The 23857-nt window shown below is 37.4% G+C and overlaps 1 protein-coding gene across 3 annotated transcripts in view; it reads left to right on the plus strand.

Moving 5' to 3' along the window:
* LOC121917208 (E3 ubiquitin-protein ligase CBL-B-like) overlaps positions 1–21692 on the plus strand; it is a 93901-nt gene extending 72209 nt beyond the window's left edge. For 2 of the 3 annotated variants that reach the window (XM_042442964.1, XM_042442966.1), the window contains 8 exons: positions 1581–1949; positions 2668–2762; positions 8062–8202; positions 10463–10551; positions 10687–10815; positions 14637–14780; positions 18472–18591; positions 19919–21692. In XM_042442964.1, the coding sequence (XP_042298898.1) occupies positions 1581–1949; positions 2668–2762; positions 8062–8202; positions 10463–10551; positions 10687–10815; positions 14637–14780; positions 18472–18591; positions 19919–20181 (1350 nt within the window). In that variant the 3' untranslated portion in view covers positions 20182–21692. The remainder of the gene's footprint in view (positions 1–1580; positions 1950–2667; positions 2763–8061; positions 8203–10462; positions 10552–10686; positions 10816–14636; positions 14781–18471; positions 18592–19918) is intronic. The other variant, XM_042442965.1, reaches the window with a different exon arrangement.
* Positions 21693–23857: the final 2165 nt, after the last annotated feature.

The raw sequence follows: 23857 nt of genomic DNA on the forward strand, positions 1-23857 counted from the left end.
ATAATAATAATAATAATAATAATAATAATAATAATAATAATAATAATAATGTTTATTTGTATACCGCTATTCCAAGGATCATAGCGGTGAACAATAATACAACAGTTAAAACATCATAGATCACAAATTACAGCAATAATACAACAGTTAAAACATCATAGATCACAAATTACAACCCCCCCTGTACAAGCCATAAGTTTTATATACACCACCATTCCATAACTGCAAATGAAGAAGCACCATACTGTCAATATGTTATTATTTGTCATGTGTATGAATTATGGAGATTTTCCAGAATGTAGTTTATCCTCCTTTTCAGAATGTTGCAAGTATAAGTTACGCATATATCATAGCAGTTGAGATGGCAATGCTTTGGGCACATGATTTATAATTATGTAAAAGGAAAACTGTAGGATCTATTTGTGCTTGAAGCGAAGAGTCAATGTCCTTTAAGAGCAGAAAGTTTGATTTCATAAATCTTTTTATGTACTATAATATGCAAAATAGTACATCCCAGTATATAAATTTCAGTGGAAGACCTCTGTAGTATTAAAATAGATTTTTAATTGAATGTTAAAGGCATACTTTGAAAACTCAATTAGTGAGGCTCCATGTTTTTGATTGCCCAGTGAAAACACACAATTTACTTTTGTCAATGTTTTAAAAACAGACTTGACAGTTCTATTTACAAATTAGTTTTAATTCTAGTTGCACAATGCTTAAACAACCAAAATACATAAAATGTTTCCTCATTGCTATAATAATTTTAATTAACTGTCATTTAAACTGGCACCGAAGGGTCACTATTGTTGGTGAGGCCTAGCCTTTAATTGAGATGATGAGTGTGATGCAATATACTGGAAAACTGATATACACTACTGCAATTTCTCATTGACATTCAGGCCAAATTCTTTATAACACATTACCCAATTTGTTTTTTAGTGTGTGTGTGTGTGTGTGTGTGTGTGTGTGTGTGTGTGTAATATTGCTGCTGTTTGATGGAAATGTTGGATCAAATTTAATTGCTTATACTCTCCTAGTCATTTTACCAGATGGGCAATGATGTGTGAGTTTTTTTTCTTCAATAAATGTCATAGATGTAGAGTATCCCTTGACATGAACTTGTGGTCAAGGTCTTTTGTTGTGCATCTTTCAGTCATTATACAGTGGTGCCTCGGGTTACGAAATTAATTCGTTCCGCCGCCGCTTTCGTAACCCGAAAAGCATTCGCAAGCCGAAATGCCATAGGCGCTAATGGGGAAAAGCCGCGATTTCGTGCGAAAAAGCGCCGAAAAGCACCAAAAAATTTTTTGTAACCCAAATAACCTTCGTTAACCCGGAACAGTTTTTTTTAATGGATTTTTTTCGTAACACGGAAATTTCGTAAGGCGGCGCATTCGTATCCCGGGGTACCACTGTATACCTCATTTTTAAATAAGCCCTTTAAGATTGTTCTCCAGTGCATTAAAAGCCTGCTTTATTTTATTTTTTTCTGAAAAGATCTCAGTATAATGAGTTCAAATAAATCTAATTTGTGACATATGTACTTAAAGACTTGTTGCCTTATATTGCATACCTAGTCTTCTCCATGCATGATGAGGAAACAAGACAAGCCTCTTCCTGCACCACCACCTCCTATACGGGATCCTCCTCCGCCACCACCAGAAAGGCCTCCTCCCATTCCACCAGATAACAGGTTAAATAGACACTTACATCATCCTGAAGGTGTGCCTTCCAGAGACCAGCCTATGCCACTTGAAGCCTGGTGTCCCAGAGAGGTTTGTGGGACTAATCAAATAGTGGGATGTCGAATAGCTGGAAGTGATGGTTCTCCCAAACCTGGACTCACTGCAAGTTCAAATATGAATGGAAGGCATTGTCGAATGGGATCTGATCCAATATTCCTGCGAAAACACAGACATCATGATTTGCCTCTAGAAAATGCCGTGGTAAGTAACCTGCAGTGCAATCCATTAAGCTTAATTTTATTTAACAGCTTCTGGCTAAATCAAGTACTTTCTAAAATTTCCTTTCCTTTCCTTCTGAAGCTAATAATTAAAATGCTGGAAATAATTAACAGATTATTAAAATGTTCTTTTTAAAAGTTCCACTACTGTTAGTTTAATTTGAAGATTATGCTGTCCAAAATCTTGCAAAAGAAGAATGTCTCTCTAAACTTACTAAACTCTTAAAGTTGTGGATTGTTCCTTCAGCCTTCCTAGAATGTTCATTCATGGTAGGTATCAAATTCTCATTCTTACATTAGCTTGCTGTTTCTGTTAATTTCTGTTTCACTCATTTTATGATTCTCCATATATTTCATTGTTTCTTTTTTTTAAAAAAAAAGGTTTATTTAATTATTGCCAGAAACAACATGCCAGAATAAATATACATGTTGTCCAAAAATTATCTTTATATTTTCAATTGGATATAGAATTGAGATTGTAAAGATAATTTTCAGATACCCTGTATAACATTATGTTTCTGTGAAAAGCGTTTGGACATTAGAATTACAACACAATTTCTTATATTGTGTTTATACTGATTTAGGAACTTATGCAAAGTAAATATTTAGCAGTTGTAGAGGGGAAAGGTCTTAGGGAATGCAGAAAATAATGCTTACACATTGTTGTAAAGGTATAACACAGCGAAATCCATCTCTTGCAGCTATTTTCAAATGGCCACCTAGGTAATGAGGAATATGATGTTCCACCTCGACTTTCACCCCCTCCTCCAGTTGCCTCAGTCATGCTGAATATGAAGTGAGTTTAATTTAAAATTTAACATGTTGACTACATAAACTGGGAGGAAAATTTGGGTCAGCTTCATCAGGTCTGATAATACTCTTAAAAGCTACAATACTACAATGATTTTAAATGGTTTCAAAAAGAATTAAGCATTGCCTTTTATATATTTTACAAGAAAATTAGATAAAACCTTGTTGGAGAAATACTATGTGGAAGTTAATGTGCTCTGATTTCTTTGAATCCTGTTGACTGGTAATTCAGGTTCAAAACTTAGAATTGGTGAGGCATGCAAACTGTTGTAAAATAATACTTCAAATGTGGTGGAATGTGAGAAATTTGTAGACAGTTGTCATAGCTACCCACCCTTCCACTCATCAAGCTATATAAAATGAGCAAGTTAGCAGAGCCCGCATCTCAGTGGAACTTGTAGTGAGTCCTCTCACTACTCTCAAAGAAACCTTTTGAACTACTACCATCCTTCCTGTCTCGCCACCTGGAAGACAGCCTTCTTGGTAGCTATTGTATCAGCCCAAATGGAAGGAGAATATTGTGCTTTAAGGGCAGACCTCTACAGGGACAAGGTCATCCTTAGACTGGACATTTTCTTTCTATTAAAAATAATGCCAGCTTTTCACCTCTGTCAGGACTTTGTATTGCCTGAATTGATGCAGAACTCAACCTCAGAGTTAGAGTGGCCCCTTCTTTTCCTTGATTTCAGAAGGGTTCTAGACTTTTATGTAGACATAACTGCGGGTTTCTACAATAGCTACAGACTTTTTGTTGGTTTCCCTTGGGGAAGAAAGGACTGCCTGTTTGTTTGCCGTGCTTCTCAAAGTGGATAGTTTCCACTATTCATCTGGCCCACAAAATGGCCAAGAGAGACCAACCAGAACATATGCACAGTCATTCCACAAGGGCCATGACTGTATTATCTGCCTTTTTCAGGGTGGTGCTTTTGGATGACATTTGTAGAGTGGCTACATGGTCACAGCCTTTGACATTCATCCCACCACAGAATAGATGTGCGGTCCAGGGGCTGGTGCTGATTTTTTGGAGAGCCATGCTGTTTTCATGTCTTACAGGACACTCCTATTTCCTATGGTTACTAGTATTTGTGTTAGTCAGGGATAACAAAGAAGCACAGATTGTCTACTTAACTGTAGTTTTTAGAGTGGTCATAGATGGAACCTGTGGCACCTGTGCCCTTTCTGGCACACAAAGCTGTGTCAGAGGGCATGCGGCAGCCATAGCAGGGAGGGGCAGGGAGGCGTGCACGGCCGCTCCAGCTCCTTGCCGCAGCCTGGTTGTCCCGCGGTAAACCGAGCTGTGACAAGGAAGAGTGGTGCATGGCCCTTCTGGGTGGAAGCCCCACCCCTTCTGGTCAGAAGTTAGTGTACTTTACTCTGAAAATTCTCTGAGTAGGTTTAAAGCTCAAATGTAATCTGTTCAGATGCAATAGTCAGCATGGTTACAGTAGACCCACTGAGTCAAAGAAATACAACCACCCCTCCTTTCTTGCGGTCTGTGGTCTTGAATATTTACAGAAGAGCGACCTCTGTGAATATCAATAGGGTGTGTTTGCAGGCACACACCCCATTCAAGCCTATAGGGCTTGAATATTGGCAAGTTTCCATTTTTGCGGGGGCAGGCATCCGGAACGGATCCCTTGCAAAAACAGAGGGCCAACTGTAGTATTGACTTGACAAGTTTCCATTGATTCAGTGGATCTAGCCTTGTTGGTCTAATTTGGTTTTCATCGATTATATTTAAACACGGTTGGACAGCCCCCAGAATACATTCCTCACACTGGACTGTCTGACTTACATTAACTCTTTCTCAGAACCCACTACTGAATTGTATGAAAGGTAATAAGGTAACAGGGAATGAGGTGGGGGTTGGACAGACATAAGGTCTGATTTGCACTCTAGAAATAATGCAGAATAATAATAATAATAATAATAATAATAATAATAATAATAATAGTTTTTATTTGTATATTTTCCGCCTCTCCCTGCAGATGCAAGCGGGAGTACAACAGTAAATTTAAAATTACAATTCAGTTAAAATACATTCATATGACATAAAATCCAAAAAACACAGCAATAAATCAATCCTATAAAAAATCAATATCAACATCTAGCTTCCCATACATGCTCAGAATGAAGTGTCTTCTTATAATTGTTATAGCAGATCAGGGGGATAGGCTTACCGGAAGAGATACATCTTGAGTGCCTTCTTGAAGGCATCTAAGGTGATAATAAGACAGATCTCCTCCGGCAAGCCACAATTTGGGAGCCATAGCAGTAAATGCCCTGTGGGAAGTTGATCTTAGTCTATCTAGTCTTTGGGTAATCCAAGAGGTTCTTCCCAGTTGTTCTGAGAGTGCAGGCGGATTGTGTAGGGAGAGGCGTTCCTTCAAGTAACTCAGGCCCAAGTCATGTAGGGCGTTAAAGGTAATGACCAACACTTTGTACTGCACCCGGAAACTAATCGGCAGCCAGTGAAGAGATTTTAGTACCGGTTTTATGTGGTCTGACCTAGGTGTTTTGGTGACCAATCTGGCTGCCACATTTTGCACCAATTGAAGTTTCCGAACTTGGTACAAAGGTAGCCCCATGTAAAGCGCATTGTAGAAATCAAGATGAGGGATTACCAATGCATGTACCACTGCTTCAAGGTCCTTTCGGTCCAGGAAGGGATGCAGTTGGCGTATCAACCGAAGTTGGTACCAGGCACTTCTGGCCATCGCATCTACTTGAGTTTGACATTGCTTTAACTGCCATGGCTCAATGTTATGGAATTCTGAGATTTTGTAGTTTTGTGAAATATTTAGCCTTCTGTGTGAGAGAGCTCAGGTACCACCACAACAAACTACAAATCCAGGATTCCATAGCACTGAGCCATGGCAGTTAAAGCAGTATCAAATTGTATTGTTACTGCAGTACAGATTAAACCATATATCTCCCCATATTTGTGCATACGTATAGTCAGGATCCAGCAAGTGTCCTCTACTGAACAGAAAAGACAACAGAGAGACTTTCTGGTAAAAAATTGACTTCTATGTGCAATACTTATTTGATATTAAACAAACTTATTTTTATTGCTATAGTAACATGAAATACTTCATTAATAATATAACATATAAAACTGTACTATTTGGCATGATTCTGAAATTTAAAAACTTGGAAAGTCTGGCTATTATGCATACAAAATTGTGAGTATGCTTTATACCAAAGCGATATTTTAATTCTGCGCCAGAAAAAAATGAATTCTTAGAAAGTGTATTATTAGCATGATATACAATAATGTCCCTCTCCATCTCTTAGTTCCTCTAATGGATATGGTAGTGCTTAGTATGTGCAGAAATGTATCTTGGATTTCTGTGTTGTATAGGTCCACAATATGGAAAAGAATTAATTTTATTTTTTAATAATAATCTCGTTACAAACATATTTTCATACCATGCGGTTAGTACATTTTGAACAACTGAAGCATGCATACAAAGAAAAAGAACATTCCATCTGATTTCCCCCATATTCTCCAGTTTTTCCATCAGAAAAAAGTTGCTAAGTGCAGGAGATGGTGGGGGTGGGGGCAGTTAATGCCATTCTATTTAGTATCTTGCTAAAACGTTTCAACTTGAATATTTAGTTGAAACATGTTTTATTTATGTCATTGTTTTTTATTTATTTGTTGTATATTTGGCTGGGGTACAGACAAGAGGCACAAACCTCTTGTCTTTTTTTTTTTTGTTTGTTTGTTTCAACTATATGATATCCTTTGGCTCCCTCTGCAGAAGGTGGTTAAATATTGCATCACAGAAATTTCACATTCATTGATTTCATTTTTCACTGGGGATCTATGTCCAATAACTGTCAATAAAACATGTTTTCTGATTCACATTTTTTTAAAATGTTAGTTTTTAAAGCTGTAGAAATTAGTAACTTATAGGGCCTTGTGAACTTCAGGTTTTATATAACGTATATTGAACTGTTTTCCACATTTGCTTTTAAAAATATGTAACAAGCACAGTGCTTAAGATGAACATATAATGATACTACCTTTCACAATTTGATCAGCAACTGAATCACAAATGAAAATGAAATCTGACCTGAGGCAGCTTGCACACATGAGGGGTGTGTGTGTGTGTGTGTGTGTGTGAAAATTTTTGAGTGCAAAACAGTTGCTGGATAAAGGATTAAATACGCCCGCTCTTTTCCCTTTTCTCTTGCTCTGGAACGCAAAACTTGTGTTGCTTCTAGCTACTTTTCACCTTTAAGGGGATTTTTACATACGTTTTCATGTAATGTAGTTTATCCCTAAGGTAATAAAAGTGGAAGTGGGAAGATTTCATTAAATATACCATGAGTTTTTTTCATTTTATGTTAATGCACTTACTTCCTCCACAACCAGTTTTTTTAAGTCTGTAATTTCATTGAATTTTTTTTTTAAATAGTTGTGTTTTAGGGGGGGGAAATTGAAACAATACACTTTGAAGGTTTGTATAGCTGTTTCTGGCATTCTTTCATAAATTTCCTATAAAAAATAATAAATAAAACTTTTATTTCTATCCCACTTTTTGTTAAAAACAAACAAAGCAGCTTACAAAAGTTAAAATACATCCATATATACAAAATATCCCCCCTTAAAAGACAATTAAACAGTATAGAATTTAAAATTACATAACAATTAACCCCACCCCCCCCATTGAAGATTGTGGGGTGGAATCATTCCTCTCTCTTTTCTTTCTTTTTCTTTTTTGGCCTCATGGTTTCTTTTATTCCAAAGTGTTATTGTCATGGCAGTCACAAATATAGTTTAAGCTTTAATTATGAGTTCTTGTTATTAGTTATTTCAGTAAAACAGTATTCATTTTTGAGTATAGAACTTACTAATGCACAGTCGTACTGCTTAATGGTTTATAAAATAAGTTTATATCAAGTTCTTCAGTGCCATGTTCCTGTGTTTTAATATTGGTGCATTTGCATTCTATCATTCAGATTCTTTTGAAGAAAATTACTGTGTTAAAACTTTCACTGTCTGATGGCCTCATAACCTTAATACTTAGTTGAAGAAGCACAAGGAGTTTCAATTTTGCATTTCTGATAGAGAAATGAATAGTTATTAGATAAATGGAAGAGCCTTGTGAAAGGAGGAGAAAGGGGAGAGCAAACTGTCATCGTACCTCACATTGTGGGTTTGTTGTAAAAATAAAATGGGAGACTTCATTTGACCCATCTATAAATGTGATGTTATATGTATACTTACTCTAACTAAGAAGACTTATCAGGGTTTGATATACTTTTTTCTTGAGGTCGTCTGTTCCTGTTATAAATTCTCTCCCTGAAAAACCAAGGGAAAATGTAGAAGAAGATGAATACAAGATTCCTTCATCCCATCCTGTTTCTTTGACCTCACAGTCACCTCATTGTCATAATATAAAGCCTCATATTCGGTAAGGTTATTTCAAGACACCAATCAGGGTGATGTCAATGTCTTACAAACTGTTCCTTCCACATTACTAAAACCATGCAGGTACCATTCAGAATGTCATTTTTGCAGCATCTTGCCTGATAAAAAGATCTAGAGGTTTTGAAAGCTTGTGTCAGTTTCTGTCCTCTTTTAGTTGGCTTAATAAATGTTTCATACCAATGTAGATTTCATACTTTAGCATAATTGTATAACTGGTTTTAATTATATTGATGCAGTACTTCAGCTTAAGGGGACCATAGCTACTGCTTTCATACTAAATAAAAATCACAACAATACAATAGTAAGTGGTTAGTGTAACTCTCCTTCAAGGGTAATCTTGTACATTTTATCCTCTATTTTATTTTAAACCCCCCCTCTTTTAAAAATAAACATTGCATGTCAAGGGTGTTTGTTGTGAATCCGAAAGTTTAATTCAAGTATCTGCATTAGCTTTTAGTAAATGCAATTTAATTATTTATCTACATAGAATCTCACCTTTTAGAAATATATGTGATAATAACAAATGCAGATTATTTCTGATTGGATAATTAGGTCATAAACAGGTCTGTGTGCTTAGAGCTAGATGTAGGGAGATAGACTTTGTCTTATTGTGAAAGCACTTCATCATTTTATTTTGTTGGTTACACAGTAGAATAGCTTTATATATATTACAGAGTTTTGTCAAATCTTTTTCTAACAGTTCATACTTTGTGTGAGGATTTCTGCTGTTATCAAATGTATATCATTGTCAAATTACAGGTGTTTGGTTGAAATTTCATTGTACTGTACTTCATTTGAAGGTGAAGGCTGTAAGTCAAAAACAAGAATCAGAAATTGTAGTTCTTTCTATTTTTTTCCCCTGTAAAGCAAGGTATTGATTTTAAAAACCAACACTTTCATACATTGAAGCGCTCTAAAGTTTCAGTATACATTTAGTTTTAGCCATCTACTTTGCTGGCACCTAGTCATTAATACATTAGTCTATATTGTAATGTTCAATAGAGAATCTTACCTATGTGGTGTCATAGGACATTAGGGTAAAGGTAAGGGTATTCCCCGTTGACAAGGTTGTCAAGCCATGTCTAAACATAGGGAGTGGTGCTCATTTCCATTACTAAGCCGAAGAGCCAGCATTGTCAAAGACATGATTGCACAGAATACTGTTTAGCTTCCCATTGGAGTGGTACCTATTTATCTACTTGTATTTGCGTGCTTTCAAACTGCTAGGTTGGCAGCTAGAACTAGTGATGGGAACTCACCCCATCATGCAGCACTTGGGCCTCAAACTGCCAACCTGCTGATCTTACAGTCAACAGAGTCAGCGTCTTAACCACTTGAGCCACCACATCCCTTTTAATGAGACATTACATTCTGGTAAACAGAATTGTCAGTAGGTGGTAATTCTATTGAATTCTACTGCTTTATTTCTGTTTGGCATATTGATTCCAGAAAATGATATCTGGCTGGTACCTGTTCAGTATTTTTGATACCATAATGTGGAATTAATGACCTTGTAAATGTTGGTATTTGCATTTATGATCACAACCGTATTGCCACAGTCTGCAAATCCTCCCTAAATCACACCTTAGAAGTCAGGCAGCTAAAAGGCAGCTACACCAGCATGATTGCACAGAACACTGTTTACCTTCCTGTTACTTGCTTATGTGGTGATTTGTGTAGTTCTGGAATATGGGGTACTGATGGTTGACATGTCCAGCTGCCTCCTTCCCACAAGCTGTTGTGAACCATTCAATGGCAGGGCATCATGTCACAGCTGCTTGCCGCAGTACATCTTGTTTGTAGAAGGGGGCTGGACACATCATCCCTTAGTGTCTTGTTCACCAGTGCCAAAGAATTTCTTTGTTTGGTGTGACTTTTTCAGTGTGGGTTTTAGGTCAGATTGGAAAATGGATTGTAGCTACATCACCCATACAGGATCTTGGCAGATGTTTCTATCTTTTTGTTAGAAGTAAAGAAGATAAGTACTGACTATACACATACACACACACACACACACACACACACACACACACACACTAAAAAAAATTAAAACTATTTTGTGTTGCCTTGCTCTTAATTTTATATTTAAAATCTGCATCTGACAAACCATTTTTAAAGTGAGCAAATAGGGCTAATTTTAAAAGTTAGAATCATGATGGCTTAATGAATTAATAGTCATCCTGGTAAATTGTCTGCTTTCATGTGACTAACATCAAAGTGTATTTGTTTATCTCTGCTTTCAGTTTATGTGAGAATGGACAGTGCTCTGGAATAATTACTGAAACTCACAACTCTGCCTCTGAGATGAAACGTTTGAAACAACCAGAAATGGGTATGTCCTCTTATCTTTGTTCCTTCAGATTGAGAGACAAAATATTACTTTTTTATTATTACTGTTTTATCACTATTATAATTGCCATTATTATTGTGTTATTACTATTTTGAAAAGGCTCCTTTTGTTGTTCAGGAGAAGCCTTTGAGTCGATGGTCTCAGTACCTTTACCACCTGCACGGCCTCCTGTGAGAGATAATCTGAAACATAGCACAGGACTCAACAGGACTCCCTCTGATTATGATTTGCTGGTGCACCCCCCAGGTTGTATATTCTTTCCCCCCCCCCCCCCCATTAATAAAAGTACTTTTTGCCTTGCAGACTAGCTGGGGGAGGGGAATAATGTAATCCATGTAATCTATTCATAGACTGGAATAGTTGAATAAATTTATAATTTATAATAAATTTATAATACATTTTTTTATTAGTACCAATCAGTGGTACTGTTTTTCACCATTTCTACATGTTTATACTTGATATTAGAGAAAGCATATGCATTTCAGTAAAACTAGATGTGGTCACTTAATCAATTAAAATATATGAAGTTGAAGGCGTTCATAGCTGGCATCCATAGTTTTTTGTGGGTTTTTCGGGCTATGTGGCCATGTTCTAGAAGAGTTTCTTCCTGATGTTCCGCCAGCATCTGTGGCTGGCAAATAAAATATAATTGATCAAATTTTAACTGAAATTGGCAAAATATTCTTTGATGTCTTTTAGAATGTATACATACCAAAATGTTTTGGGAGGAAACATATTTTTTTGTGCTTCTTGGAAAAGTACAGTGTTCCAGAGACTTAGGTGGCTACTGTTCTACAGTGTACCTTCCACATTTTCTAGGGTTAGAGGCACAGGTCTGAAAGTGGAAAAAACCACAAATTAAAAAAACACTATTTTTTTTTTAACCTGAGAGAACACCTCTAAGAATTTCTAGGTCTTTCAGGGCAATTCTGTGGTCACGATCTGCTAGACATTGAGCATGAAATTGTGCTTGAGGGCCTAGAAAAGTGTTCTCTTTAGGAATCTTTAGGGCTTCCAGCATGACTTTTGGCAGAAGTTGAAAATAAGAGTCATACAGGACGACCTAGAGATTCTTATAGAGAACATACTAATCAAATCTGTGAATAATCAAATTCACAAAAGTTAAAGCTACAAATGTGGAGGGCCAATTGTATATCCAGTTCCTCTCCCAAAGCTCTTTTGAATTTTGGGAAACAATTTATTCTTTAGCATTACAAATTACTTCTAGAATAAAGACTTGGGAGCTTTGCTACATATGCAATTCCTTGCATAGGTTTTTGTATCTTGGGCTGTAACATCAGTAGCACATATGTTAAGTTAGCACCGAGATATAGATTAGATCTGTATACTAATAATACATTTGTTGAAATCCTAGTTTTGAAACCTTTGCTTAACAGTACTGTAGTTCCAAAAATAATAAACCTATGAATCCTGATCATATTTCTTGTATTTTGAATTGTTTTTCAGGCTCTTGCTTCTTAATCTGTCAATATGCATTTTCTGATAATGGCACTATATGCTGGTTTATGTTGAGATTTTGTAACATTTTTTATTATTATTTCCTTTCATCGGAGTGTACAGTCTTTAAGGCATAGTGACAAATGTGCAAGCAATTTTAAAACCCAGAAAGGAATGTCTAAAAATAATAAAATGAATTGAGTATAGTAAAAGGTCAACTTCTGCATAATAGAAGTAATTCTAATACTTTTATTAGAATTCTGTAATACAAAAGAAAAGTATAATAGAAAAGAACAGTATACCTTTAGAAACAAAAGGAAGAAAAATGAATAAAGAAATAAGAAAAAATAATAGTAAGGAATACAGGGGACTTCCACAATCTTTTCTTTAGATGCTATATCATATCATAATCAAGCCTCCTCCATCTTAAAAAAACAAACACCTTTTTCTATAGTCCATCAGTATTTCATAATGTAAAAATTGTCAAACCTACTGTATATATTGGACTATAAGTCGACCTCATGCTTAAGGCGATGGCAGATTTTGAGGTCAAAATTATGAATTTTGATAGGACCTGTGGATAAGTTGGGGGTAAAACTTAGGGACATGGAATGAAGGCTGTAAAGGACAAAGCAAAGGAAAAAATGCCAACGAACTTACAAAATTCCAGCAGGCATAACGATTTGTGCTCACACTAAAGGCTGGATGGATGAGATAGTAGCAGTCCTTCCAGAGCAGAATATATATCTCTATCTATCTATCTATCTATCTATCTATCTGATTTAAAGCACGGTACTTACACTGACCTGTGGATAAGTCAACTCAGAGTTTTTTGGGGTCAATTTTTTAACCCAAATTTTTAGACATATACATGAATATATACCGTAAGTACTTGTCCTATAAAGAGTTAATCCAAGGTTAGTTTTCCAGTATCTATCCATTAATAATAGCTGATAACAATAATTAATTCCATTTAAAGAAAACTGTTCTCTTCTCTTCATAGTTCAAATAATAAGCTTCATCAATTACTATCTCCACTTTCACTTCCCTGAAATTTAATATTTAAACATTGATCACCTCATTAAAATTAATTCATAAATTAATCTCCTATTAGTGCCATTTAAACCCTATTTAATTATACGTTTAGCTTAACATTGGTCCCCTCCCCCCACTAAAAACTGACAGTATACAAATCGAGACAAACCCAGCACAATTAACAATATATGTGTTTGGTATAATTTCCACAGCCATCTCCCCATCTAATCTCAAACTCCTCAGTAATCAATTGACAGTCTTTTCCTTCAGTCTCATCAATGCTCCTTCATCACAGCTTCAACATTCTCATTTATAATTTTCATACTTCAAAAATTCTCTGTTATAGTAGCCTGATCTTCATCCACCTGTTTACAGGAACCTTCATTCATCCTTTAGAAGCATTATGTAGCCTCTGGCTTCTACTTCTAAAAAATTAACTTCAAATGTTTCCTCTGGTTCTTCATCTGATATTAGCACCACAAAATCTCCTTTTTCCTTTCCATCACCTAGCAATATATCTTGCAATTCCTCATTATACATATCAGTTTGCCTCTTCCATCCCACACTCCCCAGGTTGTCCAAAACATTCTGTGTCATTTGGTATCCCAATCTCCTCATCAAGGACCTTTGACCTGGCATTTAGCATTCTCCTCTTATTTCACTAAGCACTGTTTGAAAAAAAAAAAGTTGTCCGTCCAGAGCTACAAGGGGTGCTCCCCTTCTTTTTTGAGACACAGACATTCTTCCACATCTGTAGCTGAAGCACCTGATAAACAAAAGCCAACTTTACCAGGGTTGATTTGGTTTTTTAAATTATTTTTCCAATCCAGTGCCTCCTTTTGTCAAAACAAATACATTTTTTACAATGTGTCTGTTACATAATCCAAATGTAATAACTGCAAATTAATTAAATCCTATATTAAACAAAATTGATAGTTGTTTCAAATATGATTGTTACTAACCCTTTTGTTGGCAGGATAACTTTTAATTATCACAAGCTTTGTTATTTCTAATTCTATTTACACTTTATGCCAATAAAAAAGTACAACTAAAATTAAAGACTAACCAAGTCTCTCCTTACTTCTAAAAGAAGATAGTTTACCAAGATAACTTACCAGATGAGTCCAAGATTTCTGTAATCCGGATATTGAAAAACAGAATCTAAAAGCCAGATGTTAAATAAAGAAAGGTAGACTTTGAATTCAGTGTCCATAAAGAGCTTCTCAGATTTCAGGTTTTTCAGATAGTCGATGGCACGTTGATGATCCAGCTCCCTCACGCACAGTTTTGCCTACCACTTCTTGTGGTGTACACAGCAACTGCTAGGTAATGGGGTCCTGTGGGCAATCCCTTAGATCTTCCCTTGATCTAGGAAGATAAATTGCCAGTCAGAGTTTATGTCCAGTCAGTTGAAAGCTGCTGTTGCTTCTTTACCTGCAGAGCCCCGCAGAATGAGAAAGCTACAACCCACCATTCCCCATAAGTTCCCTCCTTCTGTATAATGAAAGTGAGTTTAGTTTTGATTATACCATTAAGGAACATTTGCTTATATAACCGATTCTTTTTCAATGCAGGTGAAGATGCGCCTGACAATCCACCTCCCTCTCTTCCTCCTCCACCACCACCCCCTGCACGCCATAGCCTTATTGAACAAACAAACTCACTTGTTGCAGGAAGCAGACCTCTGTCTGGGCATGAGCTATACCTTCCTCCTGCTGGTAAGAAGAGAGCAGAAGCATACTTTTTCTTGTAATAAGATACATAACCAGAAAGAGAAAAACCTGTCATCAAATTTTTAGCTGTCTCAGCTGGGTTGCACTTTTAAATTTTAGTGTTGAAGTAACATAGAAGATGATAAAAATCTTGTTTTCTCAATATTTCACAAAATAGCCTTATTAAGCTGGGACTTCAGCCATACAGACATTGCAATAAAATAGGAATATTGTCCACAGCACAGTGACCTGTAAGTACAAAATGATGACAAATATTTTAGTACACTGTCTCAAAGGCACACGTTGGAGAGATTCATTAGGAAGATGTGGCAGAATGACTTTCTTGGAATTGTCTGTATTTGTAAAATGAAAGTCTTACTATTTTGAGGATTAAAAATTATAACTTATATCTAGTCGACAGTGTTGTTTTGTGTTAAGTCGTAAGATAATAGAGAGCCTCCTGGTGAAGACCTCTAATTACTGTATATACTCATGTATAAGTCTATTATTATTATTATTATTATTATTAACCTTTATTTATGAAGCGCTGTAAATTTACACAGCGCTGTACATGCAATCTTTTTAGTTAGATGGTTCCCTGCCCTCAGGCTTACAATCTAAAAAGACATGACACAGAAGGAGAAGGGAGTGGTGGAGGGAAAGGGCAAGAGGTCCAGCAGTTCCTCTCTACCTCCAAGGCCTGGACCAAGGCAGATGGACTGGAGGGAGGGCTTGGCTTCATAATGGATGCTTAATCATTTTCCAGGGAAAATACATATTCTCAAGTAGGATAATGCATATACAGTACATAGCGATACAGGAAATGGTTTGATAAACAGGCACCAAAACATCAAATAGTAAGCGACAATTATGCAATGCCTGGGAAGGCTTCTCTGAACAGGATGGTTTTCAACTCCATTTTGAAGCTGGTTAAAGAAGTGATGGCTCTTGCTTGTGGGGGAAGAAGGTTCCAGGAGTGAGAGGCAGCGAGTGAAAAGGGGCGAATCCGGGATGGAGCAGAAGAAATCCTGGGCTGAGACAGCAGATCTTGACTACCAGAATGGAGGGCCCGAGTGGGAAGGTGAGGAGAAAGAAGGTCTGATAAGTAGGGAGGGGCCAGTCCATGGAGGGCTTTAAATGTCGACAGCAGGAGCTTATACTGAATGCGGAAAGGAAGGGGGAACCAGTGAAGGGATGCCAACACAGGAGAGATGTGGTCAGAGTGGTGGGTGGAAGTGATAATGCGTGCAGCTGAATGCTGAACAGAGATTAAAGGACGGAGGTGAGAAAGAGGAAGCCCAGCCAGGAGGACGTTACAGTAATCGTTGTGAGATCACTAGGGCATGGACCAGGATCTTGGCAGTAGAGGCGGAGAGATATGGTCGTATTTTGGCAATATTGTACAAAAAGAATCTACAAGCCTTGGCTGTGGTCTGGATCTGCGGGAAACACAACAGAGAAGAGTCAAAGATAAAACCAAGACTGCGGGCTTGCTGGACTGGTTGAATAGAAATGTTGTCCACAGAGACAGAAAAGGAGTGTTGAAGGGTGGGCTTAGGAGGAATGACAAGAAGCTCTGTCTTGGACATGTTGAGCTTCAAACGCCGATGGCTCATCCACTGCGATACAGCTGTGAGGCAAGACGAAACTTGCTGTTCAAGCCTTGGAGAAAGGTCAGAGGCGGAAAGATACAGCTGGGTGTCATCGGCATACAGATGGTAGGAAAAGCAAAAAGAGCTAATGAGTTTTCCTAAGGACAATGTGTCGAGAGAAAACAGAAGGGGACCCAAAACAGAGCCCTGGGGAACTCCAACAGATAAGGGAACAGGAGAAGAAGTCTGATCACCTGCAACTACTGCAAAAGATCTGCCAGACAAGTAAGATCTAAACCAGTCGAGAACAGAGTCTGAGAACCCAAGGTCAGAGAGTATGTCAATTAGGAGACAGTGATCAACAGTGTCAAAGGCTGCAGACAAATCAAGAAGGATGAGAACAGACTAGAAATTTTAGTAAAAAATGTGACCCCAAAAACCTGAGTTGACTTATCAATGGGTCAATATAGTATTGTACTGTAACTCTTATTTATTTAAAAAGGAACTATCCCCTGGTGAAAAGCAAGAGAATAATCTGTCCTGGTAGCACTGACTTCCCTCTATTCTCTCAGCAATCCAGCTTTTAATATGAGCACAAACAGTGATGTCTCCTGGAATTTTTAATTTCTTTGGAATTGTTTTCCTTTGCTTCATCCTTTACATCCTTTGTTACATGGCCCTAAATTTTACCCTCTACTTATCCACGAATCATATCAAAATCCATAATTATGGCTCCAAAACCTGCCCTTGACTTATACATGAGGTCAAGTATATACAGTATGATTTGTTGGTTTAAAATATATTTTTCTTGCTCTTCTGTCAATAAGTGATTTATAAGATCAGTAGTAAAATTATTCATGCTTCCAAGCTTACATTTTAAAAGGCACAATAGAATTAAAAAGAGGTAGTGAGAGGAGAAATGGCACAAGAAATTAGTTATAATGTCTTACAGTGACAGATGGAATTAAGCAAACAGCTTAAGAACAGGAGGAACCAAAAGTTGCTGCCTTTCATCTGATATCCATTGCTTACCATCTTCTTCTGCTGAGGCCCATTGTAGATTCGGTGAAGATAGGAGCTACTTGGAGCTGGTTTCTCAAAATTGGTGAAGTGACGATACTCTTAGGCGTGAGGAAATTTCAGCCTTACATTTGCATATCTTACAGAACTGGCAGTTCAATTTTTAAATAGGCTGGCAGCAAACAGCAGCTTCTGGTTGCTCCAGCTGCAGTCAGTCTGGGACTGCGGTGACTGTATGGCCTTCTCTTAAAGCAGGCCGCCACAGTCCCAAACAAGCCACTAGCAAGAAAAAATTTTGTGGCCTCAGAGTGGCTTCCAGCCACTCCAGGGGCATGCATCATTTGCACACCATGCCTCCAAAGTGGCCAGAAGCTTCTCCTTTTGGCCCATCTGTTTTGGACCTTACTCTATGAAAATGAATCAATTGATTGTATGAATTTAAATAACTATACTTTATTAAGGGACTTGGGAGAAGTACAGCTCATCTATTTTAACAAGATGTTTGGCTATTTCACAAGATGCCTCACCCAAATGCTACAGCTTTTTACTGGACCCTCTGTGTCACATTCCCCCACATTCCAGGGAGTATGCTGGTCCTTATGCACACTTTTTTAAAAAATTTAACTTAAAGGACACACAGAACTGAGATTTTGAGAAAGGGGTGACAGTTCCTAATGTGTGAGTGGCTTTTTACTTATTATTAGTGTCAAAGCAGCAGATCTGGTTGGGAACAACAGCTACAAAGATTTTTTTTTTGCATGGAAAGGGCAAAACGGAAAAGTATGTTGCATCTTCTGGCACCTTAAGAGTTGGAGGTTAAAATTCGGTGCTCCAGCTTTCATTTGAAACAGTGGCTTCTGATAGATTTGGAAAACTATGGTTGGAGTAAATCTCAGCTAGCATTAACTGTAGTTTACCTGGTTTAAAAATGATAACATCCATGGAAGCAGGTTAGATCTACAGTGGAAGTGGGGATGGCAGAAGCCATGGCACCTTTGAATTAAATGTGTAATTTGTATTCCTTACTGATATTTAAATTCTTCCAAACAAAAAAATTCAAAAAAACCTCTGTTTTTTTTATATAGATCTTTTCTTTGATCCTGTAAATGGCTTAGTTCCATTGCCACCTGTTCGAAGGTTAACTGGTGAAAATATGAAAACTCACAGAACATCACAAGACTATGACCAGCTTCCATCTAGTTCTGGTAAGGAAACCCCAGTATACAAGATCCAATATGCGTGGCCTTGTAGAGCTGTCCCTCTGTCACGTTCATTGTATCATAACAAAATAAGAACAATTATTAATATTTGGCTTCCAAAGAAAAATTACTAGTTAAGTTTTAAGATTCAAAAGTGCTTGTGACACCCTATGTATGCTTTAGTTTTGCTGCACAAAGATAAAACTCTCTTGTTACTCCACGCTTTCTTCCTTTCAACAATATAATTGGGCTCTATGAGGACACTTTTTGTCATTGCTGCTGTTAGACAATTAGGATTCAGAAAAAATGTTGTCAGCCACAGATCTTGCAGTAGATCTCAACTACAGTTTCATCTACTCTTCGAGTAGATCATTTGATAGGCTCCAGTGGTAAATTTACTGTATTTCATTTCACTGTTTTGAGAGGCCTTGCCAGTTTTGCATTTGCTACAGAATGTATGTTCTGCTGTGCCAGTTACTGCTCTTTTCCTTAAAAATTACAGCCCTCCACCAGCTTAATTATTGTTTTATAACAAAATGTTACACATTTTAAAAAAAACACAATTCTACCCATAGGACTTAAGACCATTATATGTGATGAGTTTACTTGAGTTAAAACACTCTTGTTTGATTTGTCCATTGAAAATAGTATGATTCAAGAGACCCTTAATTTTGGCTGATTTCATGCCACCTGTATTTTTAAATAAACTGACCTTATTTACATCTCCCTGAGTGATACTCAAATTGGATCATAGTTATCCTTCAGATGGTACACTTCCCCAAAGTTAAGAAAAGTTAAATAAAAATGTGTATATTAGGAAAAGGCTTGTACCCAAAATAAATTTGGATGATTAAATAAATAAATAAATAAATAAATGCCTTTTCTAATCATGTAAACTTGATGGGAAAGTAGACAAAATGGACTTACTAAATACACGCAAAACTGGGACAGAAAGATACTGAATTGTCCATCGCTCCCTTTGCATCTATGGATTATTATATAGCTAATAGGCACATGAACCACTTTGGATCCTACACAGGGAGAAAGGACCAATATAAATCATATGAATAAATAGTTTTGCATCATACAATTCATATAAAATGTCAGTTTTGATGTTTGGCTGTGATGTGATCTACTTTGATGGGGAAAATATCAACTCTAATTTTGTGACATCTCTATCATCCCCGTGATCTTAAATTATTTCACACTTTGTCAGGTACAGATTTTTATACATTTAGGAAGTGATTTTTTAAAAATGAAAATGCCATATGATAAACTAGATTTACTGCAAATAGGTTCACAAATTTTTGTTTTAACAATTTTTTTTCTACAGATGGTTCACAAGCACCAGCCAGACCTCCTAAACCACTTCCTCGCAGGACTGCTCCAGAAATACACCATAGGAAGGCACATCATTCTGACTCATCTATAGAAAATGTTGATGCAAAAATTGCAAAACTTATGGGAGAAGGCTATTCATTTGAAGAAGTGAAGAGGGCACTTGAAATCGCCCAAAATAATCTTGATGTAGCACGGAGCATACTAAGAGAGTTTGCTTGTTTTCCTCCAGCAATTTCCCAGCGTCTTAACCTATAGCAGTATGGAAACATTACATCAAACCAGTTCTCCATATGTGGGAATGTGAATATAAGAAGTAACATGCAAGTGTGAAATGCGGTTCAAAAGAGGTGTTCTTCTCTAAGCATCTTTGAAGAGCTGAAGTGCAGCAGTTTTTCCCCCCAGAATAAGATAACTGCTCAGTTCAAGATATAAGTGGATTGAGTGTTCTGTATTTTTGCTAGCCATACTTATTGAATCAGGGTTGAACTGACAAATAATTTAAAGTTTACTTCCCATGAACTTTTAATCTGTGAAATGCTTTTTTCATGTTTACAAGGTGGTGAGTGACCGTTTCCAAGCTGAAAGTCCTCCTGTGTTCTTGTTCATATTTTTTTATTCTTGTCTGGCATTTCTTACTGTTTTTGTAGTTGTTTGTCCCATCAAACAAGTCAGTTATATCTTTTTAAATGCACTCCATTTTGATTTTGATTTAATTATTATATTTTTCATCACAGCAGCAAGCAAATGCAAGAAGAATGTGGCCTTCATTGCTGACTCCCCCTTCCCCCACCAGTAAACCTTTGCTATTTAGAGAGTGAAGTGAATGTGTACTGCATTGTCTTGTTTGGTCCATCTTTTTAAAGGCATTTTGACTGCAGTATTGGGTATCTTTTCTTTGATATGTGGCTAGTAAGATTTAAAATCTAGATGGGTTCAGTGAGAAAATTAACTCCCATAACATTAAACTGCATAATAGTACCCAAAAATGTAAATCAGATCTGGAACACATGCTAATAATAATAATAACCCAGATGTATGTGTTTTAAAATTAGTCCTTGGTTCCATAATAAGCTTGATTAAAGGTCTCTGTGTTGTTCGTACCTTGAATATCGTCTGGTATGACAAATAGATCCATCATGCTGAATTATATTAGCAGAGATCAGGTAAATTATACTCCTGTCTTCTGAAAAGTGAGGTGCAGTTAATTTCCTGGGTGGATGATTATCCTCTGATTCATCACCACTTTAGTGGACTTCATAGTAACTGAGGAGCTTTAAATCTTTACATTGTTCAGCTCTAATGCTACCATACAATATTTTTGCAAAGCATCTCATTAATTCCCATTAATTTCTTAAGTGTATATTCAGTGCCCAGATCAACTCATAGCATCATCCTTGCATTCTTGTTGCCTGGAGTTCATGGGAGTAGATTGTAATGTCACCTTCTAAAGCACAAGCTAGATCAAGAACCTCAACTTCTTAAATGAATTGTTCTTACTAAATTCCAGATTAAGTCTATTCATGCTACTCCAGGCCCAAACAGTAACATTTCCAATTTTCTTGCTGACATTGTAGACCTGTCTTTGACAAAGTGGACTGAACACCAAAGTATGTACTGAAAAGAAATTATTTGCCTTCTAGTGTTCTGCAAACACTACTCATTACGCGTCTGTGCAGAATACTCACTTGCCAGGGTCTTGTTGCTATTTTGTCCTGTGCTTGATTGAAAATTTCACTGGCCAGTCTTAAATATATGTCTTCCTTGCATTGTTAGTATTCATTAATGTGTGGGGCTAACACAAAGGTACCCAAATGACTGTGCATGCTCTTTGGTGATGTCAAACCCCATATGATTGAGCAGAGGAGGAGAGGACATTTCTACAGCATCAGTTGGCCTGGTAGTAGTGACACATCCAGTTAGACTGGTGTGACTAAAGCAGTTGTAACCACTCCCAGAAAAAAAAATGTGTTCCTAATTGGATGTGTGCAAATGGAAGGCACTGCAGGGGGGTTTGGGAATCATCAGAATATAAATTATATAAATTATAGAGCAAGTTCTGAAAAGGACAAATTAAGGGTCAGCAGGAACATGCCAGTGCAGAAAAGGTTTGTAGATCATAGAATCATAGAATTGTAGAGTTGGAAGAGACCGCAAGGGCCATGACAACTTCAGCCTTTGAAGAAGATCTAGCAACATCACGACACTAAATGCATTTTGATGATCTAATCCTAGTTACCATTTAAATAATAATAGAATTTACATTGAAGTATTTTTCCTTAGATCATAAATACCAGGGATAGAGAATGTGTGACTATGCAGATGTATGATTGCAACTCCCATCTTCCCTAGGCAGCATATCCCTTGGGGATGGACAACGGGATTTGATATCTAACATCTAGACGTTCACTATTTACCATCCCGTGTGATTTTTTTATTTTATTTTATTTATTTTTTTTTTGGTAAGTGTAATATTGTTGTATGCCTTCAAGTCATCTCTGACCCATTAGTGACCCTAAGGTGAACCTATCACAGGGTATATTGATGCATCGGAGTGGGCAACTCTGGAAGACTAGGGGGCTGCGTTAGCATTACAGGAAAGCCCTGCAACCACTCCCACACAAAAAATGCCCCCAAGAATCCTCCAGGGCAACAACTGTAGGGTCTTATTTCTTTATATTAGGTCTACTGTTCTACTGCAAATTCAAAACAACCAGTTTTGGTCACTGCTCCCTTTTCACTAAAGGGAGCTTGTGGCAAAGGCCAGTGTGGAAAAGAGGCTTCTCGGTTGCTGCTTGACTAGTTGCTCAGCTGTTGTTTCCAAAGTGAATAGGTGCAAAGAGGAAGCGTCTCCCTGGCCAGGAAGGACTCTCAATCCTTCACCAGGGCAGAGGGGCACAACTGGCTTCCTACCTTTCTCCCCAGGGAGGAAGGACCTTCAATCTGAGTGAGGTGAAGGACCCTTTCAAAGAATCCACACTCAATACTCCTTCCCTGGAGATGTGCCTTCTCCACATAGCTTCAAGTCATCACACACACATGCACACTGTTTCTTCTGCTACCTTTTCTCTCGACCTGTCCAATGAAAGAACGCAGGAGAGCAGTGCAACTCCAACCTGCCAACCAAGTCCCAGCAAAACTCACAAAAGTTAAGCAGGGCCTCAAAACTGAATGCTCCTTGTTGATGCCACTACCCCACTGTCATGTTCTCAAACTCTTTATTCCATTGAGTCACTCTGTCCCAAAATGGTGCTGCAGGAGTGAGCTCAAATGGGCAAGCAAATAGCAGGAGGCACCACTACATGAAGCAATCGGTAAGGCTGCATGGTGGTTGTAAGGGACCCTGAAATTTTTTTTCAGGCAGCCCTCATGGCAGCTGGTTCTCCTTGTCTTTCTTGCAAGCCAATACATTGACTAAAAAATTATTACCTGAGAGAATCAAGGGGCCTCCACACATAGTGAAAATCATACTCCCTAGATGTCGTTTTGAAGCAAAATTTCCCCCAAAGACAAAACCTAAAATGGCCCTTGGGACCCACATGTGCCTATGGGACACACTTTGCATACCTGTCCTGTGTATACACTCGTCTTTTCACTTTTGCAGATTTGGTTATTCATGGATTTCAATAATATGTTCTCTCTATATCTAGATCCTCCAGTGCAACTCTGTGGTCAGCTTTAACCAAAAGTTGCACTGAAGGACCTAGAGATTCATAGCGAGAACACTCTACTAGGCATTTGTAGCTCCTACAGTGCAATTCTTTGGTCAATATCTGGCAGATGTTGACCACAGAATTGCACTGGAGGACCTAGAGATTCCTAGAGAGGTGTTATCACTGGTAAAAACAGTGATTTTGTGATTTGTGGTTATTTCCACATTTATGGGTTCATATGCCCCTAAACCCAGCAAATGTGGAGGGACAAGTGAAGTTGA

This window comes from Sceloporus undulatus, unplaced genomic scaffold (genome assembly GCF_019175285.1).
Source record: "Sceloporus undulatus isolate JIND9_A2432 ecotype Alabama unplaced genomic scaffold, SceUnd_v1.1 scaffold_12, whole genome shotgun sequence".
NCBI lineage: Eukaryota > Metazoa > Chordata > Lepidosauria > Squamata > Phrynosomatidae > Sceloporus > Sceloporus undulatus.